Consider the following 24,684-nt stretch of genomic DNA (forward strand, 5'->3'; position numbering starts at 1 on the left):
AGAAATAATAGATGATTGTGCTTTGTGGCGCCCTCCCCCCCGTCCCGATCCGATCGTAGGCTGATCGTAGGCTGCTGGTGTTATACTCGTGTGCGCGTGTAGCGTGAAGAAGAAAACGGCGATAGCAAGAGTGAAATATTTCCAAAGTGTGTTGTGCTGGGCACAACAACGGAGCAGAAATACTAGCTAGCGACCCGACCCGACCGACTATTGTGTTCGGCGCGGCGCCCAGCGATGTTTCCTACGGTTGATGGCTTATCTGGTTGTGTTTCCTGGTCGGTTTCCGGTCACTAATGGTGCGCCGTCGTCGACGTCGCCGATCGCCTGAGATCGTCTCCGTAGTGACGTAGCGTAGTGCTGCCTCCGCGCGTGAAGGGGGCCATCATTTGTGAATTCGGCGAGCTCTCGTGCGGTGCAAGAAGAGCACGCGGACAGCGGTGCAGGGCGGTGCAAAGCTTACTCCTACAGCAGCCGGACGACGGGTGCTGCACCACCACGATGAACAAGCTGGAACATTCGCGTCGAAATGGCACCCAAAAGATACGACTTACCAGTAAGTATCGTCGTTATTCTCACGGTTCGAAACCGGCAAACCGGGTGACAGGAATCCTGGTACCTGGCGCACCAGGTACCCTGTCTCATTCTAAGTTCTTTTATCTCACAAACGACCTCCCGGGCGGTTACGGCATCGGCCGAACGGAATCCGGAGGAGCCTGCTGATCCAGAGTTCGAAGGGACTGCGAAGCGATGAATGATCATCGAAGGTCAACGAAAATGTGCCTTTGATGGCTCCGTGGCATCGTTCGGTCCTTCTTAGCACGGTATTCGTCCAAAAAGCGATCCTTCCCGATTGGGCCTGGCGATAAAGGAAGAATGTTTTATTGACCGCCTGTGCGCCGGCGGCGAGTGCGGCGTTAATGTGTCGTCCGAAGTTGGTATGTTTGGTGGTTTTTCCCAGGATGGTCCCATAATAGTCCCGTTTGTGGACGAGAAACATAAGTAAAGTGGGAATTGGTAACTAATTACAGGCATTTAAATATATAAAAGATGAAACTTTTACGTTTGCTGATCTTGTTTGAAGTCAATTAAATAATTATTTTGAATCCGTATGTCTATCCGTGTAAAGAGAACCCAAAATAAGCTTTCTTTAGCGCGGATATCCACAATATTTCACAACTCAACTCATGCGTCAACTATTCTTTTTACTTCCAGTTCTCTGCGCCCGCAATCTGGCCCGGAAGGATATATTCCGTAAGTTCCGAAGGGTTCTCCGTCACGACCGGGCGGCGGGTCGTGTCGTTCTTCGTGCCACCGCTTCTCTCGCATATTTGGAGGCAATAAAAGCACGATTTGCTTGGAATGTTATCTGTGCGCATCCCGTGTTACGGCTCACGGTACACTTGCGGTGCCGGCGTTAGATATTAGATTTAATGGCCCACTGAAAGCCATTCTGATAGGGCATTAAGGGGCTCCCACACACACGTGGCATTTAGCGAACTCGAATCGGTGGTATTCATGGGTCGTCACCGGTCAGGCAACTTACTAACGGACAATGTTTTGTGAGTAAACTCTTCTCGAGTAATTCTACCGAATTTCGGAACTGCTCACGTGAGAAAACACCTTTGGGGCCCTGTTCGTTGGGACACACGGTCCTCGCCACCGGTTCGCCATCAAACACCGTTTAAATTAGTTGGGAAAACTTCATTAAGTTTGCCATCTTGTGCAAGGGCATCGGAGTCGAAAAGATGACGGTGCGGCGTCTGCCGCCTGACAAAGAAAATCAACACGGGACGAAGGTGGCACAAGCTGGTGGTGGCACGTGGACCAACTTTTGCGTTCGCTGAAATGACTGCGCTCTCGCGAGGCACTCGCATCCATCGACGTGAAAAGAAAACCCGGCCAACCAAAAGTCCTTGGGCGGCGTCCTAGGGACTTGTCGGTGTTGAAAAATGCACTCGACGCTGGAAGCTGGATAGTTTTACCACGGTATGTCCGTTTTTTCGGGGTTGCCTTCTATTTTATTATTTATTTAATTGAATTCCCCACCGATGTTGTGGTGGACCGACCGAAAAAACAACGGACCATTGGCCGAGAAACTTAGCAAAGCATGAAAAATCTCTTGCATAATTTCGTCCACCGCCGCCCAACGGTGTTCCGGCCGGCCACCCATTATTCCTTTCCAATCCGCTAGCTTACGTTTTCGTGGTTAGCTCGCTCGGGGGAGACCGGTCAAAACAGAAGGCAAAAAACGACTAGCCCAATTTCGGTATAGTTTCCGAAATGATTTTCTCCTTTTGGCCGCCGCATGGCCGAGTCGGGCCCGCGTTGGTCAATGCGGGGCGCGCAACACAAAAACCACAACCCTCCACAGTACTATTTTCTTTCTCCCCCGGGGCGAGAGAAATACATATCCTTCCGCCGTTTTTTTCCCGGTGACCCTCCGATTTCGGTCCGTTCCCGTTCCCGTGGCCGCCGATTCGAATTATTATTCACCATCACCGCCGGGCGGGACGAGTTCGAGTGGGCACGGTGTCGGATGCACCCGGGGCGGCGGCGGCGGCTGCGTTTTGCATTTTTAATTCCGACTTTTCGCCGCTCTCGCATTTTGCGCGCGATGAATGGCCAGGGGGTTTTCTGCTTCGTCGGCGTGTCGTCGTCTTGCGCGCGGTTCCAAAACGGTTCATTTTTTCCACCCCGTTCCCACCGGACGGATTAATGGCCAAGGCCGACGTAATTTTCGGTCCCGCGCGCGCTCTCCCCGTCGGGGGGGAAAGCTTTGATCCGATGCGCTAATGCTGAATGCGTTTCGCGTCGGTCGATGGCCTTGGGTTTTCTTTTCTGTGCGTTATATGTCGGTGCTAGAGACGAGGATTCGTGCTCGTGCGAAGGCTTTACGCATCGACGAAGAAAGCGAAAATAATGCAAAACCAAAACATGGCGCAGATGGCATAAGAAAAGGTGTATTCGCGGTCTGTTGCGATTTATGCGGCACACGCACCACTGCGCACCGCACGTGTCAGCCCTTTTGTCGGCCCCGTAGGGTTCCCGCTCCGGTGACTGATTTGAGCAGAAACGGCACGTCTCCGGTTGACAGTTTGATGTAACACACGGAGCCCACAGTAAAGCGGCCTGATGTAACAGCAATTTTCAGTATCGCTCTTCTTTTGAGGCATTCGAAAGAGGAACAAAATCGAGCATTTCCGAGTCCAGGTCTCTGTCCAAAATTGCATTGCAAACTTCAAATTGAGTGCATCAAAAAATCCTGTACACCTTTCATTATTATTATACATATTATTATTCGATTTTGACATCTGCCCTTCATTTGTGGAAATGGCATCAAAACAAGAGGAGCATCGTCTCAAAGCTTTGCACCGTCAGCGCGAAAATCCGAATTACTCGCGCGCCAAGTTCGCGAAATTGTTGAATGTGGCCAAATCAACGGTCACCAATGTATTGTAAGTATTCGGAGAACGTTTGACGACAGTCAGAAAGACTGGATCAGATGGAAGTCGGAACCATGAGACCGCAAAAATGACGAAACGAGTGATCAGTTGTTTCAAGCGGAATCCCAAACTCTCCGTCCAAGATGTCGCAAGCAAGCTGGAAGTGTCGTCTTCAACCGTGCGATGAACTAAAATACGAGCTAGTCTAGCATTCTAGAAGAAAATAGTGACTTCAAATCTAGAAGCAAAACATGTCGGCCAGAAAACGATCGCGTAATCTGTCCATAGAGATGTTAACGAAATTTTCTGCGTAGTGCAGGATGGTGAAACGGAAAGGTTCTGTTGCCTTTCTTAAAAAAGCACAAAAGTTCCGTACTGTTTTGGCCGGATTTAGCATCTTGTATCTGCATCTTTAGTTATGGGAAAAAGGCCATGGAGTGATATGCCGCAAACAACGTCCAAGTGGTGCCCATGAAGACATGAACCCTCCCAACACCCTCGTAAAACAGCTGTCAGTGAGATGGAATTCAAAAACTGGCGTTCTGCAGCAAAGAAAGCGACCAAGAGAACGGTACAAAATTTGATGAAAGGAGTACAACGAAAGGTCCGGCAATTCGCATTCCTTAAGACGGAGGACTGAATGATATTTTTTTACATATTCTGCATAAAAGGAGCTTTCAAAAGAAACATTATTTGATTTTTATTAAAATGTTTGACTGATTTACTTTTTTTTTTGTTTGACCAATTTTGGACACCCTTTACGATCTGATGTTGCCGACCGATAAGAACTCCCTTCCAAACTGTCGATCGTGATTCATCGTTGCGGGTGATATTGAGTCTAATCCCCTTATCCCATATTTTGAAGCTGAACTGATTCATTCCTTATGTCAGACGTCGCAAAAGCGAGAATGGCCCAGAAACTATGCCACCGTTCGTGTTATCGGAGAGCGTCACGGGCGCGTGTGTGTGAGGGCCTTCGATTTTTATCAGCGCCAAAACGTGGTGCTGCTATAACACGCCGTCCTCCGAACGTTTGATTCGGGTTTCTTCCTGCGCTGCGACGCAAACGTTATTATTATTATTAGCCAAGGTCGGCCCATAGTCGGCCGCTACTTTCGCTACTACGTGCGCCCGTTGCGCGATCGTTGACTTGCCCCGTTGGTGGCCACCCCGCGCGGGGTGCTGATCCCATGGCACCGCTTCGGGGTTGGCGCCACTTCGGGGTGTTAACAGTTTGGCGAGCTCGCTGTTTTTTTCGGGACTAATTTTAGCAGTCGGTCGTCGGGGTGGTTGTTCCGCTCGCTGCTCGCTGGCGCCAGTCAAACACTCGGCTCGAGAGCGTTTGGAAAGGAGGAGAGGACCACCATCGCACCGCGCGCACCGATTTATCGAACCTCAATTACGGGCGCAAGCAGCATATGTGTGCGCGCACGGATCTCAGACACCCCGGTGAATCCCCGGCCTTGGAGCCCCGGAGGCCGCGTCTTATCGAGGGCTCCTGTGGGTGGTTCCTGGAAATCGCAATGGAAGGGTACTCCCGTGTTTTGTCTTTTTTTGGTGAAATTTCGCTTCCATTTCGCGCCGCTTATCGCAAGGGAATGACCTCGCCAAAGTCGGTGGTACGCAACGGGTTTGTGTGATTGGCAAAAATCGAAACCCGGAGCGGCCCCATATCCGCATCGCCGCACGTAAGACTGCTACCGTATGCAAACCGTGTGCCATCGACGGCGCGATCGAGTGGATTGATTTTCGGTCCCCTCGACATCGAAAGGGACTCCAAACAGTCCCCAAGAGTTCCAAGAATCGTCCATAAAATTCAGTTCCCAATAAGACCTGACTCTCCCGGACAGCAGTCGTCGGGCGCTGTGACTCACCACGGCACCGTGGCACGGATTGCACCACGGCCGACTTGCGATTTTGTAGCCTGCGAACCCTGCGTGTGCGCGGATCTGTCTAATTAATTAGAGTTATGGCATTCCACATTCGGGTTGTGCCATAAATTGTTGGCGGCGGAGCGATAGAGAGAGAGAGAGAGAGCGAGGGAAAAATGGAATTCCGGTGCTTCCCGTGTTTTGCGGACTTCTCCGCCCATAAAAAGATGCGCTGGCTACTGCGGCTGGCATGGCGGGGCCCCGACTAACTAATTCCCCCTCCAAAAGCAGACACAAGGCCGCGGGGTTTTGCGAAAGTCGTTTTATGTCGGGGTTCTCTCCGTTCCCCCTCGAGGGGATGGCCCTATTATTAGCTGGAGAAGCATCTTCACCCCGTTCGGTGAACGTTGGAATCAAAATTAAACCATTAAATTTGGCCGTCCTTTACGCCTCTTTTTTTCGTTCTCCCCCCGGTTTTGAAACCCTTTTTGGCGCGAATGTGTGCCAGTCTCGAAGGGCAGTCTGCTGGTCTGGTTCCGTTTCGAAAATGGAGCAATATTTCAAGTCCCGAAGCCCGCTTCGGGGGGAGTTCGAATTGATCAGCGGCCAGCGGTGCGTGGCCACTTTCTTTCAATTGGCTAATTTGTGGCAAAACATTTTAAGAATCCGGCGTGTCTAGACTTCTGGCGACAGTCCGGGATCCGGAGCCGGGAAGAAGGTTCCCCGGGGCCCCGGGGTAGATTGAGCGATGACCACCACCCGAATGGCGGTGGCCGTCGGATGGGTGTGTGTTATCAATGTTGGCGTTGGGCGCCTGCAGTCTGCCCCAGAAAGACATTTATGAGCAGCTTCTTGCGGTGATGGTGGTGGACACACAAGGACAAATGTCGTAAAAAAAGGAAACGGTCTGCAGGCGGCGCGCCCGTCGGGTGGCGCCTAGTGGCGAGACCTCTTCCCGGCCGAGCGGGTCCCAGAAGGGAGCGGCAGACAGGACAGAAGCGAGTAGCGCACGACAAGGTGGCGTCGGACGTGGCGTCGGCTAAATTTAATAGAATCCAAACACTGACGTAATGAGCGAAGAAATGCTTCTTCGTGGCGGCGGCATCGGCCACCCCCCAAGGCGGCACGGGAATCGGGGTTGTCTGGGAAACATAGTGGGACATAGTTTGAACCACTTTTAGTGTGGCTCATCCTTTCGTCAGTTGGATCTTTATGGAAGTGAAGGCAACAAAAACTGACATACCAGATCCTAATCCAACCGTCCCGAAGTTGATCTTCCATGGCGATCGTGTAAAGTACACTTCACGCCTTTTTTACGTGAGGAACAGAAAACGGCAGCACAAGATGCAAATAGCGATCCAATCCCCCTCGCCCGGGCCGCTTGCGTGCGTGCGTCGCGCCTTTGCCCAAAGTATCATTTGCACTTTGGATTGCAGTTTCTTGGCCACCGTCGCGTCGGGCCGCGTGGGGGTTGTTTTGCTTGGGAGGTGTTTCTCTTCTCTTCTTGTCATTTTTTTACCCTTCGCCACTCGCCAACGATCGGCTGCTGATCGGCTTCGAAGGCAACGGGCCGCTCGAAGCCGCCCGGTACTCACAGTATGTTTCCGATTGGTGGCCAGGTGCGCTCTCTAACACTGAAGGTGACGGAATGCAGTTTAGAAATCTTTTTATAGTGTTTGCATCATCCGCCCAGTGATAATGATCGCTGTTCACGGATGATCATAGAATTAATGATACGAGGGGCGTATTAAAATTGTTGGCAGAATTTTTGGCCGTGTCACTTTTGCATGTGCATTTATCGTTGATCAACAAAAAATTCGAGGATCACAGGAAAATTAATACACTCGATGTTTTGTCCCATTTTGTCCGCCACTGTACACAACGCCTGACGGGAGTTGAATATAGAAAAAAAGCGCAGAAACCAAACCATGTCGTTGCGCATTTTTTAGCATTTCCCACTCGGCGGCGTCTGTCCGCCCGCGTAATGCGTTCCGTAGTGGTAGTAGTAGTAGTAGTACCTCGGCCACGACGCCGACGATGGTGATGGTGGTGGGCCAAGAATGGATCGCTCGGGCCGGCGCTTCCTCGGCGCTCTCGGAAGTGGGTTTGATGTAAATTTTGCTAAGCGCCATCTAAGCGCCATCGAAGCGCCATCGTCGTCGTCGCCGACGACGTCGCCGTTAGCGAGTGGCGCGCCCTTGCCAAGGTAGCCGGGGGCGGCTACCCACCACCCTGTAACCTTTCCCCTGTAACCGGCCAGTCGTTTGGGGTGGCGCTTAGGCGAATGCCACAGCACGGCGCGCTTGGGAGACGACACATTTTTGGGGCCGAAAATAAAGTAACATAAAACTGAAATAAATGGCGATCATACGATCGACGGCGGCGGGTCGCGAAGGCGCCCCTGGTGCAGGTGCAGGAAGGGATCGGATGATGATGACGATGATGGCCGCTTCCGATGAGGTAATAATATTTTAACGACTCTCTTCACACCACAACAGAGCGGAGCGCAGCAACGTGGCAGCGCAGGTCTTGTGGTTTTTGAGTTGTAAAATAGAATTGGGGCCAAAATAAACGATCGGTGCGAAATGATGGCCATCGCGAGTTGCTCTGAGCAAGTTTGTTGTCGAATAAATAGGAATAAGATGGATTATTTGATTGTGATCCCCTTAAAAATAATCGATTCAAATGAAACAAATAAAGGAATTAAGTCTAGTTAAATCTTCGTCCAGTGAAATGGGACACTTCATCGTAATTTTTTATAAGTTTTGGGGTGTCCATCTGGCTACCTTGTCCAAGCATCTTACTCTGTCTCTCCCTTCCGGGCTGACGATTTTTCCACCTGCGCCAGACTTGGGGTTTCCCCCTTCGTTTTGGCTTCGGGTTCCCTCGCGGATGTTTGCTCTCGTGCTTTGCGTTTGTTTAGTTTTCCTTCATGCAAATCCTCCCCACGAAAAAAATAATCCTCGGGGAAGAAAAAGAAGACGCTTTCCGGCTGCGGCATCGGAAGGTTAGGTGTCCGTGCCACATGTGTGCGTGTGCTTCGGGCCGCCTCCCCGGTAGCGGCGGCGGCCATGCATCCCCCGAAATGATGTCTGTTTTGCTTCACTTTAATTTTTGTTTTTGCCTACCGGCCATCGCGGCACCACCATTTGATGATCGTACGGCTGGCGGACAGGTTCAGGTTTGCCAAAACAAAAAAAAAACGGCGGCGAGCGTGTCTCTATTGGTTCTGCTAGGTTTGACGGTGGATTTTAGTGGCCGTCAGTTTTGGATCCGTTTCATTTACGTTTTTGCTCAATATTTGGAAACCAAACTGTGAACTGATATTAACGGTGAACGGTGTTATTTGGCTAACCTTCCTTTTAATTTTAAAGAGATCAAATTCAAGGATCATCTCCGATCGTGTCCACTATGAGCTGCTTCATCTTAACTAGCGAGCCTTAAAAAGTATCGACGTTTTACGTTTACAATTATTAGCTTTTGAGGGCCGTAATGAGTCGGCGCCAGCGTTCGTGTAGTGTTTAAAAATGGCAAACAGCGCCACACGAAAAAAAAGGAACCTCCGAAAGAAAAAGTGAAACACGGAACGAAAAGGAAAACCATGCATCGGCCGCAGCACCCGTGGCCACCGCGCCCGAGAGCGAGACAGCGGCTGGCGCTAAGTAATAGATTTGTTTAACGATTGCTCTCCTCAGCTCGCGGTGGCCGCCGCCGCGGTTCCTTCGATTCGCGAGACGAGATAAGATTACCCGCGATCTCTTCCGCTTCTTTCGTGGCGTGCATTCTTATTAGCGGCCGTCGTCTCGCCGCGCGAAAAGGAATCTCGGGCCTCATCAAGAAGCAGCCAGCAGTGTGGCCTTTGGGGTGGATGAAAAACGAACAAAATAATACACAACGATCGGCTGCGTGAGAGATTTGCAACAGCAAGATGTGTGCTTTTTTGCTTGCGCTCGATGATGATGATGATGATGATGATAGTGATCGCGTAGACGATCGTGGCCTCCTGCCGGGGCCTGTGCTGTGTGGCGTGCGTGCACGCGTGTATGTGAGAGATAGTCGAGGGAATATAAATCACTGCACCACCACCGCGGAGCGAGACCGGCCACAGGCGGGTTGCGATCCGCGATCATCACGCAAAGGAAGCGAATCGCAAAGGCGGGACAGAGAAAAGGGCCACCGATGGAAGGAAAGAAACGGATTCTCGATTATGGACGGGAACCGATCGACCCGAAACGTTGATGATGGCATCATGATGATTCAGATGAGGTATGATCAATCGGTTCCGCTGCTTTCCAGCAGCCGCCAGCCAGTCCTTGTGTGTGTTCGTACGGGCTATGCTCCAGGTGGTTGTGTGCGCCATGAATCATGGATCCGTCGTCGTCATCATCATCAGCAGCAGCATCACGTCACGGGTCGACGGTTTCAATGTTTATTCGATGCGTTTTTTGTTTGTGTTCCACCGCCGCCGCCACCGCCATTCGGAGGACGATAAGGCGACCGATGTCGGGTCGGCGTCAAGGTTGACAGTGCATTCGCGATCGCGTCGATTATTATTTTTAGCCGATCGCGTCATTACGATCGGGGTTTGTGTGTCGGTATAGAATGATTTCACTCTCATTCAAGTGAAAAGTTATAAAAATGAGTTAATGATCGTTTTATGTTTGACGATAAAACAAACGATGATCGATTCCGTGCGTGTGTGTGTGTTCGATTCGGAGCATAGCAAATGTGGCCAACCTTATTGGCCAAAGCGCGCGCGGGGATAAAGAGTTACAGTCCCCGCCCGCTGCGAATCGCTGTCCGAAAACTAAAACGATCGACAGCAGCCAAACCAGATCGCAGTGGAAGTCCTGCGGCAACAGCATAGAGTCACGCAGAGCGGGAGGACCGGGGACCACACAGAGCGCGAGGCATCTGAAGACGATTTTTTTTCCCCCGCTCTTTTCGATCGCCTACACAATCGGCGTCGTGTCGTGTACGCGATGGCGTCTCTCGCTTGACCGCGATGTGTCTTAATCATATCTTCCCCCCGTTCTGCCGTTGGTTGTGCTCTTGTTCGATGCTCGTTTTTCTGCTTCATTTCGCGGCACAAGAAAACAGCATAAATAACACTCAAGTTAATCGCTTGGAAGAAGAAATGGACACTACACGACGAAGAAGAACTCCGCGCACACATTTTTGTGTCTTCTTTTTGTGGTCCGAAAAGAAAGACCCCTAGAAAGAGAGCCACGTGCGTGTGTGTTCGGTTGTAAATATACAATTAGCGATTTGATTCATTTAATTTGGACGCCCGCGAGTCGGTGGCTGTGTCGGTCGATCCTCCCGGCCTAGAGTTGGTCATTAAAATGTGCCCCGTCAGACGACAATTTGGGGTCCGCTATAGAGGTCGCTAACGAGAGGGCATTTCTTGGCACAATTACGGTGGGTGAGATTTTGTGAACGAAACGCCGAATTGTACGTCAAATCGGTTAATCGATCAAATCCTATACTGGGGTGTTCGATAAGTTTAGCGGTTCGATACCAAAGAGCGCTGCTACGGGTTTGATTTTTGTTGTTGTGTTGGTACACTCTTCATATGAACGTATGTGAAGTTTCATTTCAATCGGTCACTTAATTCTCTTTTTACAGGCCATTTTGTATCGACATGTCACAATATATTTTACAACGCAAAAAAACAAGTATCGCGCAGTGATTGAAATTTTATTTTTTGAAGGCTTAAAAGCAAAGGAAATTTATGAACGAATGTTGAAAGTGTATAAGGACTTTTCGCCTTCAATTAGACAGTTAAAAGGGGGGTTTCTGAGTTTAAACGTGGTCCTTCAAGACGATCGTCAAAAAACAGTCACAACACCTAAAACCGTAATCTAGGATATCCGTAATTGAAGTATTGATCCGTATTTTTAAGTCCTTCCAATTTGTCACCTCAGGGATGGAATTTATAACTTGAAGTCTCGTTGGAACAAGTGTATTGATGTTCGGAGAGGATAAAAAGGTGTTTTTCTTATCAAAAAACCGCAAAACTTATTGAACCCCCTAGATGCCTTTTGCGGAACCGAAATTGGGAATAAGTCGGCTCCAAACGCCAGCTAAAAAGGTTACTAATCAATTGATAAACAACAACACGAACGTGATTCAGTCCAACGACGGTTCACGATTACGCGACATTACATGCATTGTCCCCCCGTTTAATCTCTGCGTCTTAAGTGACTTGCTTGCTTCTTAGGGTGAAGAGTGAAAGATAACACCCCGGGAACCCTGGCCCGGGGAAGTTGTGTCCCGGTGGCTTCGCCTGCAACTCGCGCAACTTGGTTTTGCATCGCTGATTGCGTCTTCCGTGGTGTGGCCCCGAGAACCGGAAAACGGACGTTCGTTTCGCTAATCGAAAAGAAAATGGGTTCCCATTTGATTGGGGCTTCGCGATTCGTTCGGAGTGACATGTTTATGGGACGGAAGAATTCGATGCACGACGCACGGCGCTCCCCGGGGTTCGCTTCGCTTGTCCAGCACACCGGATGTCGCCTCGTTTTGACACTCGATTGCCAATCGGGTGTTTTCCTTTTTCCCTTTTGAGATCGGATTGCAGTCGAATAGTTTATGTCTTCCGATATTTTGACGTTACGACTCAATCAAACGAGATCCGTTAAGTGGACACAATGTTTTCGGGAAATCCGGAAAGTGAAAGGAAACAAATTGGCCCCACCTGGGTTTTAGGAAAATTAATGAAAATGAATGGGCTGGGCCACTGTTTCGATTCTGCCTTCTTTCGGCTACCAATCCAACCGTTTGCAACAACGTAACGGCGCTGGATGTGATGGGCCTCCGCCGGTGGCCGCTTATCACGTAACTGACGAAATTATAAATGTCGCCATTTTCGCCATTTGCGTGGCACGTACGGGGGACAGCGTATAAACAGCTCGCAACACACAACGTCCGCGGCACCGCGGAAACAACAACTCCCTATGAGGCCGGTCGCCGGGGTGCCCTGCCAGTTATCGTTCGTCGTCGGTGCATTTGTCGGGACGGTAGCGCCGCCAGCACCGGTTTTTGGTGCGGAAAATGTCATCGCCGTCAAGTGCGAAATCGTCGGTCGGGCGGGCGGGCGGTGTTTTCGCTCGTCGCTCGGTCGCTGCCGGTCGCCTGGCCGGCGACGGCCACTCGACTCGAAGCTAGAATCTTCCGAACGGCGGCCCTTCCCCCCGATTGGCGGCGGCGGCGGCGCCGTGACGGTCTGGTCGTGTGTCTGGCGCGATAGGAGACGGAAGTCGGCGCCGCCGGATGGCCGACTGGCTGGCTGTCTACGGACCGAAAAATAAATAACCGGAACCCCCCAACCTCTAATGGGCGCGGCGGGAGACTTGGAGACAATTCGGGTTCGTGTTGTTTTTTGGGGTTTCTGGTGTTGACCAATTTTCTGTCTCTCTTACGTGCGAAATTCGTGTCGCTAACCCCAGGTGGGGTTCCGGGTGCCGGAAGTGGAGCGTCCGCCGGACGGATGATGGTCACAGTAGTAACTCGATACACCTGACAACCGACGACAGGATCGGTGATGTGATCTTCGCAATCCAGGGTAATGTGATGGGGGACCTTTGGTAGGATGCGGTGGCCAAGGTGACACACATCTCGGGTATTTGGTAATTTAAGACCCCGATTCGCAAACTTGCTCCAGCTATTTGTCATAGCTTTTCTGTCCTTTTTTGTTGACTATTTAATGGTTAACTTTCTTTTCGAATTTCGGAACTAAGAAAGTTAAGAGTGTCTTCGTTTTTTTGATCCGTTTTTTTTATTGGGTTTTATATTTATTTAAAGTCAAATTATAAATTAAAAGTAAGGTTCTTCACTACATTTCAAGTTTTGTCTGGACACTGAATCACTTACTGGAATGACCAAGCCCTTCTGTGAATGTACTTGACAGTGATAGAGGAGGGTACCTCATTGGGGCCACTTAACGTGGAACTGGTCTCTTCACTTCCCGCTACGATAAGCAATGGGAGAGACACAGGGAGAGAGAGAGTCAATAAAGTGTCAAATGTCTTAGACCCACCAGACAACAATGACAAAATGCTGTTACGACGAGCAGCTAAGCAGCTGCTGCTCCGGCCCTCAAGCCTCGCCACGCGGTTGGCCTCTAACTCTAACGGGCTTCTCGGCGGTTTTTCTGCACGATTTTCTTCTCCTGGGAAAGTGGAAAACAATCACGAAATATAACAGAAAATGATGAAGGGGGGTACCGTTTTGGGTGCCTCGGTCTTTGGCAGCACTTTTACTTTTCCCTGGCCCACCGTTAGGTGTGTTTCGTTTTCCCGGCTTACTAATAATCGTGTACGGGGTGCGTGCAGCGAGCGAGCTGTGGCCGCGAAATTGGAAATAAAATTATCATTAGCGTGTGAGGGCCACCTCGGCGAAACTCATTTGCTGTGAGGGGGTTGCTGAGGTGGCGGCACCCCCCACAGGAAGTACGATCGAGTAGCGTGAACGCCCTGAACCCCCCTGCTGATGATGAGGCCGTCTGTTGATCCGATTAGTCGGTTGCTGGAGGTGTTGATTGATAGGTTTGCGGCCCTCGAAATGTAGCAAAGTTTATGGGAACAGTTTTCAAGGCAACCCGTAAGAAGATCAACCTCAAAACCCCTTCCAGCGTTGAAGATCGCGATCGACGAATGGTCAGTGGAAGCTGTAACCCTAACTCTCACCAGTGCCAGAAACTTTTCAATCCGTTGGTTAATCAAACCGGACTGTGAGGGCACACTCGGCATGAAGTACCAAATCGCATGCAGCGTTGGATTAGATTGTGCTTATTGTGTTGCCTCGAATTACTACATGTGTTCCGGCTAAACGACCGGTACCGGTTGTTGTTGTTGTTTTGGCCTCTTCGGGGCAAGCCAGAGCCCGGTTCCGTTAGTTCTGATGATTGTTATGTTGATTGCTTCGACTACCCAGGGACAGGATGGCCAACTGGCGGTGGTGGTGTGCCCTTCTTTTTGTGGATCAATTTTGCGTATTTCGGCCTGCGGTCACACTCGGTCATTTACATATCTTCGCAGCTCTCTCTCCGGAATGTTTACTAATTTTTTCTTCTTTAACCTCCTCACTTGAAGGTCGGTTAACTGCTTAACTTTACTTACTCCTAATTCGATGAGCATCTCACTGATTTGGCAAACTTTTCAAATTTCTTGGTCAGATTGAACGTAATTTCCCAATTGCCGTTCGAAAACTCAATTAAAACATCGTCCTGGCTGTCTGGCCACCGAAAGTGTTCCCCATTTAGGTGTTCCCGCGATTCCCGGGCGTTTCCCACAGTTCGCGGTTGTCTAATCCGGGTCGGGAGCAGGCAAAGTTGAACCAGGCCATTACTGTCATCGACCGACCCACCTGCCCGGTTCCCATCGCCGAGAGGCTATCGAATTGCACCCGAAAGGTCCGCAAGGTCCTCACTGCGAAATGGGGTGAACAAAGTTGCATTCTGTGTGGCAGAGCCCGCCGCCAGTGGCCAGTGCGAAATATCTGGACCCCGATCTCGGACTGGCCGGTGGTGGTCATGGCTGGGGGGGCTCACACAACACTCCACACGTGTTTATGTATTTATTATTTTATGCACCTGAAATCCCACAGCTTCGACACGGTGCGGTGCCAGACACACAGATATACCACAGCGGGGGCACCGAGGTTTAGGGGTTAGCGCCAACGGAGTCCCGCCCGAACTGGGTCACCATCCCCCGACACACGCATTAAGTGTCGGCGCGAGGTGAGGCGAGGCGAGGAGAAAACTTCTGCACTCTCGGCACTCTCCGGTTAGGGATGGCTATCTGGTTGCCGCTCCTGCTGGCCGAGCGAAACGAAGCGTTAACCGCCACACCACCCCATGCGGACACGGTGCTCTCCAATGCGGATCCGCTTCACCCCCGGCGGCGGCCGCCCAAAAACCGTTGTGTCTGCTCCTGTCACCCGTGACGCACTGCAGCGCCATATATAGAGTCCGAATGGGTAGAGGTACCTCACGCGGGTGCTTCTCCCCCCGATTCCTCCTGTGGAAGTGTTTTACATTATGTTCATCCCATTGGACCCCCCCGGCCGCCGAATGGGACAGTGAAAGAGAAAGAGCCCGGATTCTGTGCACGGTCGGATGAAGCTGTATAGCCGTCGGGTGTTCTCTGCCTCCTCTGCCTAGTGGCCGTCGTCACCAGTTTTGTTTCAGCGTTCAGCAGCAGTAACTGGAGAGCTGATCCCCGGTGCTCTACTATCTCCTATTCAGGTCCCTGGGACGTTGGTGAGAGACCGTTTTCAATTTTGTGCCCTCCGTTCCACCAGCCGGGGCAGCCAGCCGGGACACAGCATAATGGTGATTGTGGCGAATGCAATGCGGCCACCACCGTCTTCAATGTACGATGCATCTTTTCGGGTTCTGGTGGCCGCGGTGGCGTCTGGTCTGGTGGTAATGGTTCTTTTTGGTGCCATTCTTTATGATCCGCCGCCGCCCGAACTTTTGGGTGACAACTTACTTATTTACTTCGACGGCAGACAGCTATCGATTTTCACGGCCCAAATATTGGTCTTTGTGAATGTGGTTCAAATATTACTTCTTCCTTTTACAGTCAAGTTCAGTCTTTTTGTATAAAATTAGAGGATTGTTTTTCTCACAGTTAGAAGATTTCTTTTAAGTCAAATGTGCACTATTTCTTTCGTTGATTAGTTGTACAGGGTGGTCCATAAAGGATTTGTTAGGTAACGGCTTGGTATTTTTCGATGTTTGAACTTTTATTTGGATGGTTCAATTAAGGCATTTATTTGTGAAATATAATTTCTGTCAAATGTCCACCACGGCTGGGTTCGCAATAGCCCAAGTGTTGAGCACATTTTCGATTGTTTGTGCTTCTATCTCGTTAACAGCAATTTCGATTTGGGTCTTGAGGTCGTCAACGGTTCTTGGATCGGTTCGCGTAACATTTATCTTCGAATCGCTCCCCAAAGAAAGCAGTCTAATGGTGTCAAATCACAGCTTCTTGGAGGCCAATTCTCATCACCATTTCGCCTGATTATTCGCTGTCTGAAGATGCAGTGCAAACAATCGAAACTGTCGCTGTATCTCGCCATCCTGTTGAAACCAAATGTCGGCTAAGTTCTCCGCTTCAATGTCACCAAAGAACCAATCAGCAAACCACTCAGGTGGAAATTAGCTTAAATGAATTGAGATTTTCAAATATCATACCGTTTGAGTTGAAGACCTAGCACTTTGGAAATAAGTTTTTCATATTTCCCAACTTTCTTTTCCCATTTCGAAAATGTGTAAAACTGAATGTTTACAATTTCTAGAATGAAGTTTGACGTCTTAAACGTCAAGTTATCGGTGGTTCAAAAACCAAACGCTATATGGACCACCCTTTATTTAAATTATTAGGTGTCGTCCGCTTATAGAAGTCCCTATCATGCCGGAAAATTAGGGAGCGTCCCCGTATTTTGAGCCAATTGTTCAAATAACCCGAGTTGAAGGAAAATGGAACGCTCTAACGAAGGTGAACATCTGACGCAAGATATCTTTCTGGATATTTTATTCTAACGCCTTGTGATTCGGTCCCTTGTTGCCAGATGCTTCCGTCTAGTTGCAACACACTGTTTACCGTTAGGCATCGTGCGATTTATCGGCTGGTTGAATAATAAATTCTTTCAGCAAAACTTCCAAGTCCCTCAACTTCTCTCAGATTTCAGAGTTCCCCGGACCTGCCTGATAGAGTATCTAATCCCTCACGAAGGCACACTTACCCTAGTATCACCGAAACCATTGACCCGAAACGAACGGCGAACTCTTTAACTGCAACCGACTGAAGTGTGCGGCTTCAATTGACTCCATTTCTCGAAGCCTCAATTTGGAGCAACGGCGCCCACCGCGCGGCGCGCGCCACATGCCGTCTCGTAATCTGTCCGATGGTGGTGTCCCGGTGGTGGTCGTTGGTGACCCATCATCGGCCCCATCATCATCATCATCGGTGCGTCGTCGTGGTCCTATCTTGTTAAACGCGCGCATCCACAAATTACCCGTCCGACTGTGGCCACATTGACAGGGCGTTGGCACGCACGAAACTTAGATTAGCCGCGTCGCCGCCGAGGTCACATTACGCTTTTCGCCGCCGGGGGAACGATTTTTTGGCGCGCGGCACGTGACACGTGACAGTTTTGCACCAGATCACGTACGGACCGCGTCGGGCTCCTCCGACGGGCCGGCCGTTGTGTAACCACCCGGAGGTGGGCCTTCGGTGCATCCGCTGCCCATTGCGTTACGGATTGCGAAAGTTGCTGGATCCGATTATTGTCCCCCAAGCCGCCCTACCTAAGTGCCATTAGAGTGTGCGCCAACCGTTATATGGTGCTGGCCTGTTAAATTGGCGCAATGTATTAAATTGAAACTCTTGTCCCGCTCTATTTGCAGGTCTTCCGGATCCATTCGCCAAGATCACCGTCGAGGGCACGCGCCAGGAGTACACGACGGACATCAGCAAGGCGTCGCTCGACCCACGGTGGAACTCGTACTTCGATCTGTTTCTCGGCAAGAACGACAACATCGTGATCGCGATCTACAACCAGCGCAAGATGCACAAACGGCAAGGCTTCCTCGGCTGCGTGCGGATCGCCGCCTCCAGCATTCAGATGCTGCGTGACACGGGCTGTAAGTGTGACCGGGCGAAAGTTTGCGTGTTTTAATTGTCGCGGTGCGGGTCGCGAACTGCGAGCGGCCGCGTGGTAGAAAGTTATCCTTTGTTTTTTAAGTTGGCGCGATTGGCGTCACGAAAGGGATCACAGAGCGCCCGCCTTGAATGTTGGGCCTGGGCGACCTTGGAGATGACTGTTGCACATGGCGCATACCACCGCAGCTGGGGACTAAAGTAGGACAACGAGATGCCATCTTGACTCCACGACCACGACGATGCATTATTTCCCACCGCTTGTAGATAAAAGGAAAGAATGTCTTCAATGATGATGGGGCGACTGCACCGGAGCGAGCGAGACCGAGCCCTGACGACGACGTCGAGTGCCTTCCTTTTGATGGCCTCTCGGGCGCCCGGTCGCTCTGTGTGTGAACCCTTCTCTTTTGCCTTATGCCTGGCTGGCTGGGCTGGGGCACAGCAATTTGCCAATGGCGAATTTTTAATTTGGACACCGAAGAGCAGCAGCGCCTCCAGCAGCAGCAGCAGCAGGAGAGACCATTGTTGCTTCGTGCGACGCGGGCGCGCGCCATAAATTAATTAATTCTGTGCTCCGCTTTCCTCTCGGAGCCGGAGGTTGCGAATGCGCGCTTATTACCAGCGACGCCGCTTGATGATGATGGCGGCATGAGCCGAGAGTCGTCGGCATTTAGTGTTTAGTGTGATGTGAAAGTGTCCCTCCCTGACGCTGAAGAGGTCGCACCGTCTTCCACCCACGGCACACAATGGTGTGTTTACGGCTCATTAGACGGCAGTAGTGGAGCCTCTCGACCTCTCGCTCGGAGGACACCTACCCTTAATTGGCCTCTCGCGCCGATTTATGACTCGCACCGTGTCCGTGGCACTTCATTTTTAATCGCCGCCCTCGGTGGCCTCGGTTCTAACACTGTTTTGGGGTCATTTTTGGGCTGTTTGTTCCAATTCCGCTTTAACGGTTTCAACTATTTCCGGTTGCAGATCAACGGTTGAATCTGGTGAAGCGAACGCAGGACGATCCGGATCAGGTGAAGGGCCAGATTATCGTGTCGCTGATGTCACGCGACAGTACGACGGGTGGAACGCGGCTTGCGATCGTCGGTCCGGCCGGGGACGTCCGGGTGACGGACGATGATGATTCGGCCGATGCACTGATCGACGATCAGCAACCGCCGCATCAGCAGCCGCAGCAGCCGCAACAGCTGCAACAACAAAACCAACTGCCACAGGGCTGGGAAGAGCGCTCGACGCCAAACGGCCGCACGTACTACGTAAACCACTACACCAAAACGACTCAATGGATGCGCCCGACGGAACCGGCCGGAAGTCCGACCGCGCCGGTTAATGGGAAGACACCAGCGCAGCAGCAGCAGCAGCACCACCCGGTGATTGCTAACGGTGCTGGAGACGCGATCGTGGTGGTGCCGCCCGGTCCATCGAAATCGGCCACCAGCAACAGCATCGCCAACGTCCAATCGAACGATGCGCCGGTCAGCCGGCGGCACTCGACCGAGATACTGCTCAGTTCGAGTAACAAGGAAAACTGCAACAACCATCAGTCGCCGCCCAAGGACGCACGGAAGGACACGGAAGGCGGGGCGGTCATCAGCAACGGGCACGGCAGCAGCGTGCGGCATCGGAACGAAGCGAAGAGCCCCATCCGGAGCAACAGGGAGGAGGATTCGGGACTGATAACCCCCAGCTCGAGCACGACGAGCCCGCTGAGCGAGATCAACAGCCCGATTGTGTCGTCCAAATCGCCGGACATCTCACCCCGGTCGGCCAACGGAGGATCGGGAAGGTACGTCCCGCTTAGGTCATCCTTATGTGTCACAGTTTACCGATTCCTTTTCCCCACAGAGAAGCACAACCGGTGGTAACCGGGATAACGAGTGCGATCGGATCGCTTTCGATGGAATCACCCGTCGGCGGCGGCGGCGGCGCACGATCGCCGGTCAATGGAACGAACGGGACGGGTGGTAGTCCTGCGAGTAGCTTTAGTAGCCCAAATCACACCAACAACAGGACGGCCGGTTCCCCGGAGTCGCCCCTAACGGCGGGAGGACAATCGCATCAACCTAAACCCACTGTGCCTTCGTATCTGCCGCTTCCGGCGAACGGCAACAGCAGTAGCGTGGTGCCAACGGCAGTTAACGGCACCAGTACCAATGGCACTACGAACGGGGTGCCGAATGGCACCGGTCCGGATACGGTCGGTGGTGATGGCGGCGGCGCACGTCACCATCACCCCGAGACGAGCCACAGGGAACCGTCGGCTTCGCGTAATCGCCCGCGCTCGGGACGCCACCCCGAGGAATCGTCCCGTCGGCGGCCGTCCCGTGATCGACCACCGCGGCCGGCACTGGGCAGCGGACCTGCTATGGCTGTGCAGGTTCGCCCGGGTGCCGGTGTACCGTTCGTTCGTCCGGCCGTTGATCTTCCCCACGGATACGGTAAGAGTCGACGCCGTGCCCCTATTTCCCTATTCTCTAATGGTTACCTTGGTTTCCGTAGAAATTCGAACGACACAACAGGGACAGGTGTACTTCTACCACATACCGACGAAGCAATCGACGTGGCACGATCCGCGGATACCGCGTGACTTCGACACGCAGAACCTGACGACGGAAACGCTCGGTCCGCTGCCGCAGGGCTGGGAACAGCGCAAGACCGCGTCCGGTCGGGTGTACTTTGTCGACCACAACAACCGCACGACCCAGTTCACGGACCCGCGGATCAACATCCACATCCTGCAGTTGATCCGGCGGCAAAACACCGCGGTGCCATCGTCACCAGCCGGCAACGGTTGCTCGTCCTCGGTGGTGGTCGCCGGCACCGGTCTGGCGCCCTTGTCGGGGGCCGGACCGCAGGTACCGAATGGCAGCGCCCTCTCGGCGGCCGCTCGGCTCGTGATGGGTGGTTCCCCGGACGCCGGCAACATCATTTCGAACGGAGTACGTACCGCCGCTCGTCGTCGTCGATCGCCCTAAGCTCCGTTTGTTATAGATTTTCCCTTTTGCTCCCGTTCCAGGACACGAATGTGGCGCTGGTGGCCCCCACACACCTTCACCCGGCGAGGGTAGCGCCACCGCCCGTGAGCAACAACATTCCCGATCTGCCGCAGGGCCTGATGGATGGAGCGGATCTGCTGCCCAAGTACCGGCGGGATCTGGTGGGCAAGATACGCGCCCTCCGGCAGGAGCTGCAGCTGTTGCAGCCCCAGTCGGGCCACTGTCGGTTGGAGGTGTCTCGAAATGAAATCTTCGAAGAGAGCTATAGGTGAGACACTTCGATCAGCAGCGATCGATCGATCAATTGTGCTCAAACATTTTATTGTCTTTCCGGACCGACAGACTGATCATGAAGATGCGACCCAAAGATATGCGCAAACGGCTGATGGTGAAGTTCAAGGGCGAGGAAGGGCTCGACTATGGTGGCGTGGCGCGCGAATGGCTGCATCTGTTGTCGCGCGAGATGCTCAACCCCCAGTACGGTCTGTTCCAGTACAGCGGCGAGGATCACTACTCGCTGCAAATAAACCCCGACTCGGGTAGGTATCACGGCGCTCTGTCACGCTTTTGGCCCACCCTTTACATTATCATATCGATCGTACCGCATTTTTAGGCGTCAATCCGGAGCATCTGTCGTACTTCCATTTCGTCGGCCGCATACTGGGTATCGCCGTGTTTCACAATCACGTGCTGGACGGTGGCTTCACGCTGCCGTTCTACAAGCAACTGCTCAACAAACCGATCACCCTGTCCGACATCGAGGACGTCGACCCGTCGCTGCACCGTAGCCTAACGTGGATTCTGTAAGTAATCGATCGGATTGCGAGCATTTTGGCACCTCTTTAACGTTCCCATCTTCGCGTGCAGTGAGAACAACATTTCCGGTGTGATCGACTCAACGTTCAGCGTGGAGAACAATAGCTTCGGGGTGCTGAAGGTGCACGAGCTGAAACCGAACGGGGGCTCGATTGCGGTCACCGAGGACAACAAACGGGAGTACGTAAAGCTGTACGTCAACTACCGGTTTATGCGGGGCATCGAGCAGCAATTTTTAGCTCTCTCGAAAGGTGAGAATCTGGGTCGAAAAACCCAATCGGATTGCTTATTAATGCTCTACTTTCCTTCAGGATTTGGGGAGTTGATCCTTAGTCATCTGTTGCGGCCGTTCGACGAGCGGGAACTGGAGCTACTGATCAGTGGCATCAGCCAGATCGATGTGACCGACTGGAAGGCCAACACACGGCTGAAACAGTGCAACGGGGACACCCAGCAGATCGTGTGGTTCTGGCAGGTAGGACCTGTGTCCTCTTTCTACTCTTTTTCACCAATCTCTCTCACACACACTGTGTTTCGTTCCTTCGCAGATCGTTGAGACGTACTCGCCGGAGATGCGTGCACAGTTGCTACAGTTTGTGACCGGTTCGTGCCGGGTGCCGCTGCAAGGCTTCCGCGCGCTGCAGGGTTCGACCGGTGCCGTCGGTCCACGGCTCTTCACCATCCACCTGACGGCGGACGTACCGTTACAGAACCTACCGAAGGCCCACACCTGCTTCAATCGGCTCGATCTCCCGATGTACGACACCTACCAGCTCATGCACGACAAGTTGACACAAGCCGTCGAGGAAACGTGCGGATTTGCGGTCGAGTAGAGTGCGGGAGAAGCAGAATGCGCTACGCGCGACAACGATACACGCGGACTGAATTGTTTCGCTTTCGATTGCGACGTACGAGCGGGTTCGTTGACGAAAGGGAAATTAATTTACCGTGCCCACGGCGGCCCCAAGCGGAGGACAAGGCGCGTGGAAGGAACACGTCAGGCTGATGATCGGTGGGCGCTCTGTGTTTTAGTATGGCCATATTGTTTGGTTCCGGTATCGATCGAAACCCCTGCGGGGATTTTGCCACCCGTCGGCCTGAGTGTTGTTGTTTTATGAAAGCTCGCTCAGCACTCAGCAGCTTTGTGAATTGTACAGGAAGAGCGTAGAGCGCTGAGAGCGGAATCGGAACTGAGACAAACAAATGATAGAATTACGACGACGGACCATCCGGAACGGCGAGTGGCGCTGGGCGAAATTGTATAAAAAAGCGACGGCAAAGAGGGAAGATTTGAAACGAAAAATAATTATCGATGTTCGCTGGCTGAAAGTAGGATGATCGTTTTCTGTTTTCTTCTGGCGACGAAAGAGCGAACCGCGAGTGATACATAGCTATACATATATAAAGGCGTACATAATAACTACACATGTTAATTGTAAAGTGAAAACGCAAAGTTCTTCTGTAAAGAGTCTGCATATTGGACGTATAACCGAAGCTAAATGTATAAAGAGAGGTCCTCTATTGCTTTCGTTGCAGACGGGTAGCCGAGGCAATAAATGTGCATCCAGAGCGATGTTGTGTGAGGTACCAGTGGAAACCGCGGGCAGCAGTGGGTTTGCTGGGCACAAGTGGAAAGAAAGAGTTCGTTAACGTCCAACTAAACATATCGCCATCCGGTTGGGGCGCGGCTGCAAGCCCTTCTGCTCTGAGACCTCCGGAACCGACTCAGAACACCAACCACCATGATAGAGATGAAACCGAAATGGGTAACCTAACCTCGTTAATTCCATCGGATGCTCCCAGCAGGCGACCGACGAGACGGTGTGGGGTCTAAAAAATCAATTAAATAGTTCCATATTGGCCCCGTAAGAAGAATAATTGTTACCAGATGACACATTTTTGAGCTCAAGTAAAATTCAATTCAGTCCACGAAAGACTCCGACACTCAAAAGAATTTAACGAATCTTTAGTAGAATCGAAATCGAAGCTAGACACACAGTTAGACACACTTATTCCGTCGTTGCAAGCTAATCAAAATAATAAAGAAACTGTCTAATGCGGGCCCTTCGGAACGGAACCTAATCGGGGTGTTGGCCGGCCGGCGCCCAAACGCGCACAGTTATCTAGCAAATCGTTCGTTAGTCACCGTCATAGCGTCGTCAAACAAATCGTGCAAAAGGTAGATAGATTGTAGTTTCCGTTTTAAAATTGCTCGGCCATTTTAATCGGTAGGGCCGCACGGTTTCCTACGGTTTTTACAGTGCGAGGTAGAACATATCATTTGTGAATCCGAATGGTCTAGCTAGCAAAGCTGTTACGCGTTACCCTTTATTCGGTTCCGACAGCCATAGTCATGTTGCGGATGCGAAAGTGAGCGAATGGTGTATAATTTATGTAAAATGCAATTAAATCGTATTTCGTTTTCTTCATCGGTGCAGAGTAATTTTACTGAATCATCCGAAAACTTACCCCTCGAAAGTGCGCCTAAAGGTATGCAACAGAACGATGTTATAACTTGATTTCCCATTGACGACCAAAGTGAAAATTAAGAATCTTTATTAACATTATCGAGGTTTCGCACCGTATTTTCTTTCTCCGATTTACTCAGTTCGGATGCCGTAGAAGGTAAAGGCTTGACCATTAGTGACTTGATACATTTCACCTTTACTTATTTCTGAATCCACTACACGTTGTTGTATGTTAAACTATGCTACACTTCCATCACACCGTCTGCGTCTGCGACGGGGACCGGCCTACTTTAACCGTCGGCGATGCAGGCAGACGGCGGCAGAAGGTAGAGGAAATATGCGAAACAGGTTCAAACCGTTGCTACCTACAGCGTAAGGTTGTTGAAATAGAAAGAAAACAAATTCTC

At 51.5% G+C, this 24,684-nt stretch overlaps 1 protein-coding gene across 1 annotated transcript; it reads left to right on the forward strand.

Moving 5' to 3' along the window:
- The first annotated feature begins 54 nt into the window (after window positions 1-54).
- Window positions 55-24,238, forward strand: LOC128269033 (E3 ubiquitin-protein ligase Smurf1). The gene is made up of 12 exons (XM_053006369.1): window positions 55-553; window positions 1,213-1,251; window positions 17,733-17,969; window positions 18,964-19,783; window positions 19,843-20,435; window positions 20,497-20,936; window positions 21,014-21,261; window positions 21,336-21,532; window positions 21,607-21,796; window positions 21,861-22,060; window positions 22,121-22,284; window positions 22,358-24,238. The coding sequence occupies exons 1-12, from the start codon at window positions 499-501 to the stop codon at window positions 22,640-22,642; spliced, it is 3,468 nt and encodes a 1,155-aa protein (XP_052862329.1). The 5' UTR covers window positions 55-498; the 3' UTR covers window positions 22,643-24,238.
- Window positions 24,239-24,684: the final 446 nt, after the last annotated feature.

The sequence above is a fragment of the Anopheles cruzii genome, chromosome 2 (assembly GCF_943734635.1).
Source record: "Anopheles cruzii chromosome 2, idAnoCruzAS_RS32_06, whole genome shotgun sequence".
In the NCBI taxonomy this organism is placed as follows: domain Eukaryota; kingdom Metazoa; phylum Arthropoda; class Insecta; order Diptera; family Culicidae; genus Anopheles; species Anopheles cruzii.

What these genes read in the sequence shown, in the direction of transcription:
- LOC128269033 (XM_053006369.1), top strand. Translation starts at nt 499, where the DNA reads ATGAACAAGCTGGAACATTCGCGTCGAAATGGCACCCAAAAGATACGA. An exon ending in GCAACATCATTTCGAACGGA is followed by an intron (nt 20,937 to 21,013) that starts GTACGTACCGCC and finishes CTCCCGTTCCAG; the next exon opens with GACACGAATGTGGCGCTGGT. An exon ending in ATTTTTAGCTCTCTCGAAAG is followed by an intron (nt 22,061 to 22,120) that starts GTGAGAATCTGG and finishes ACTTTCCTTCAG; the next exon opens with GATTTGGGGAGTTGATCCTT.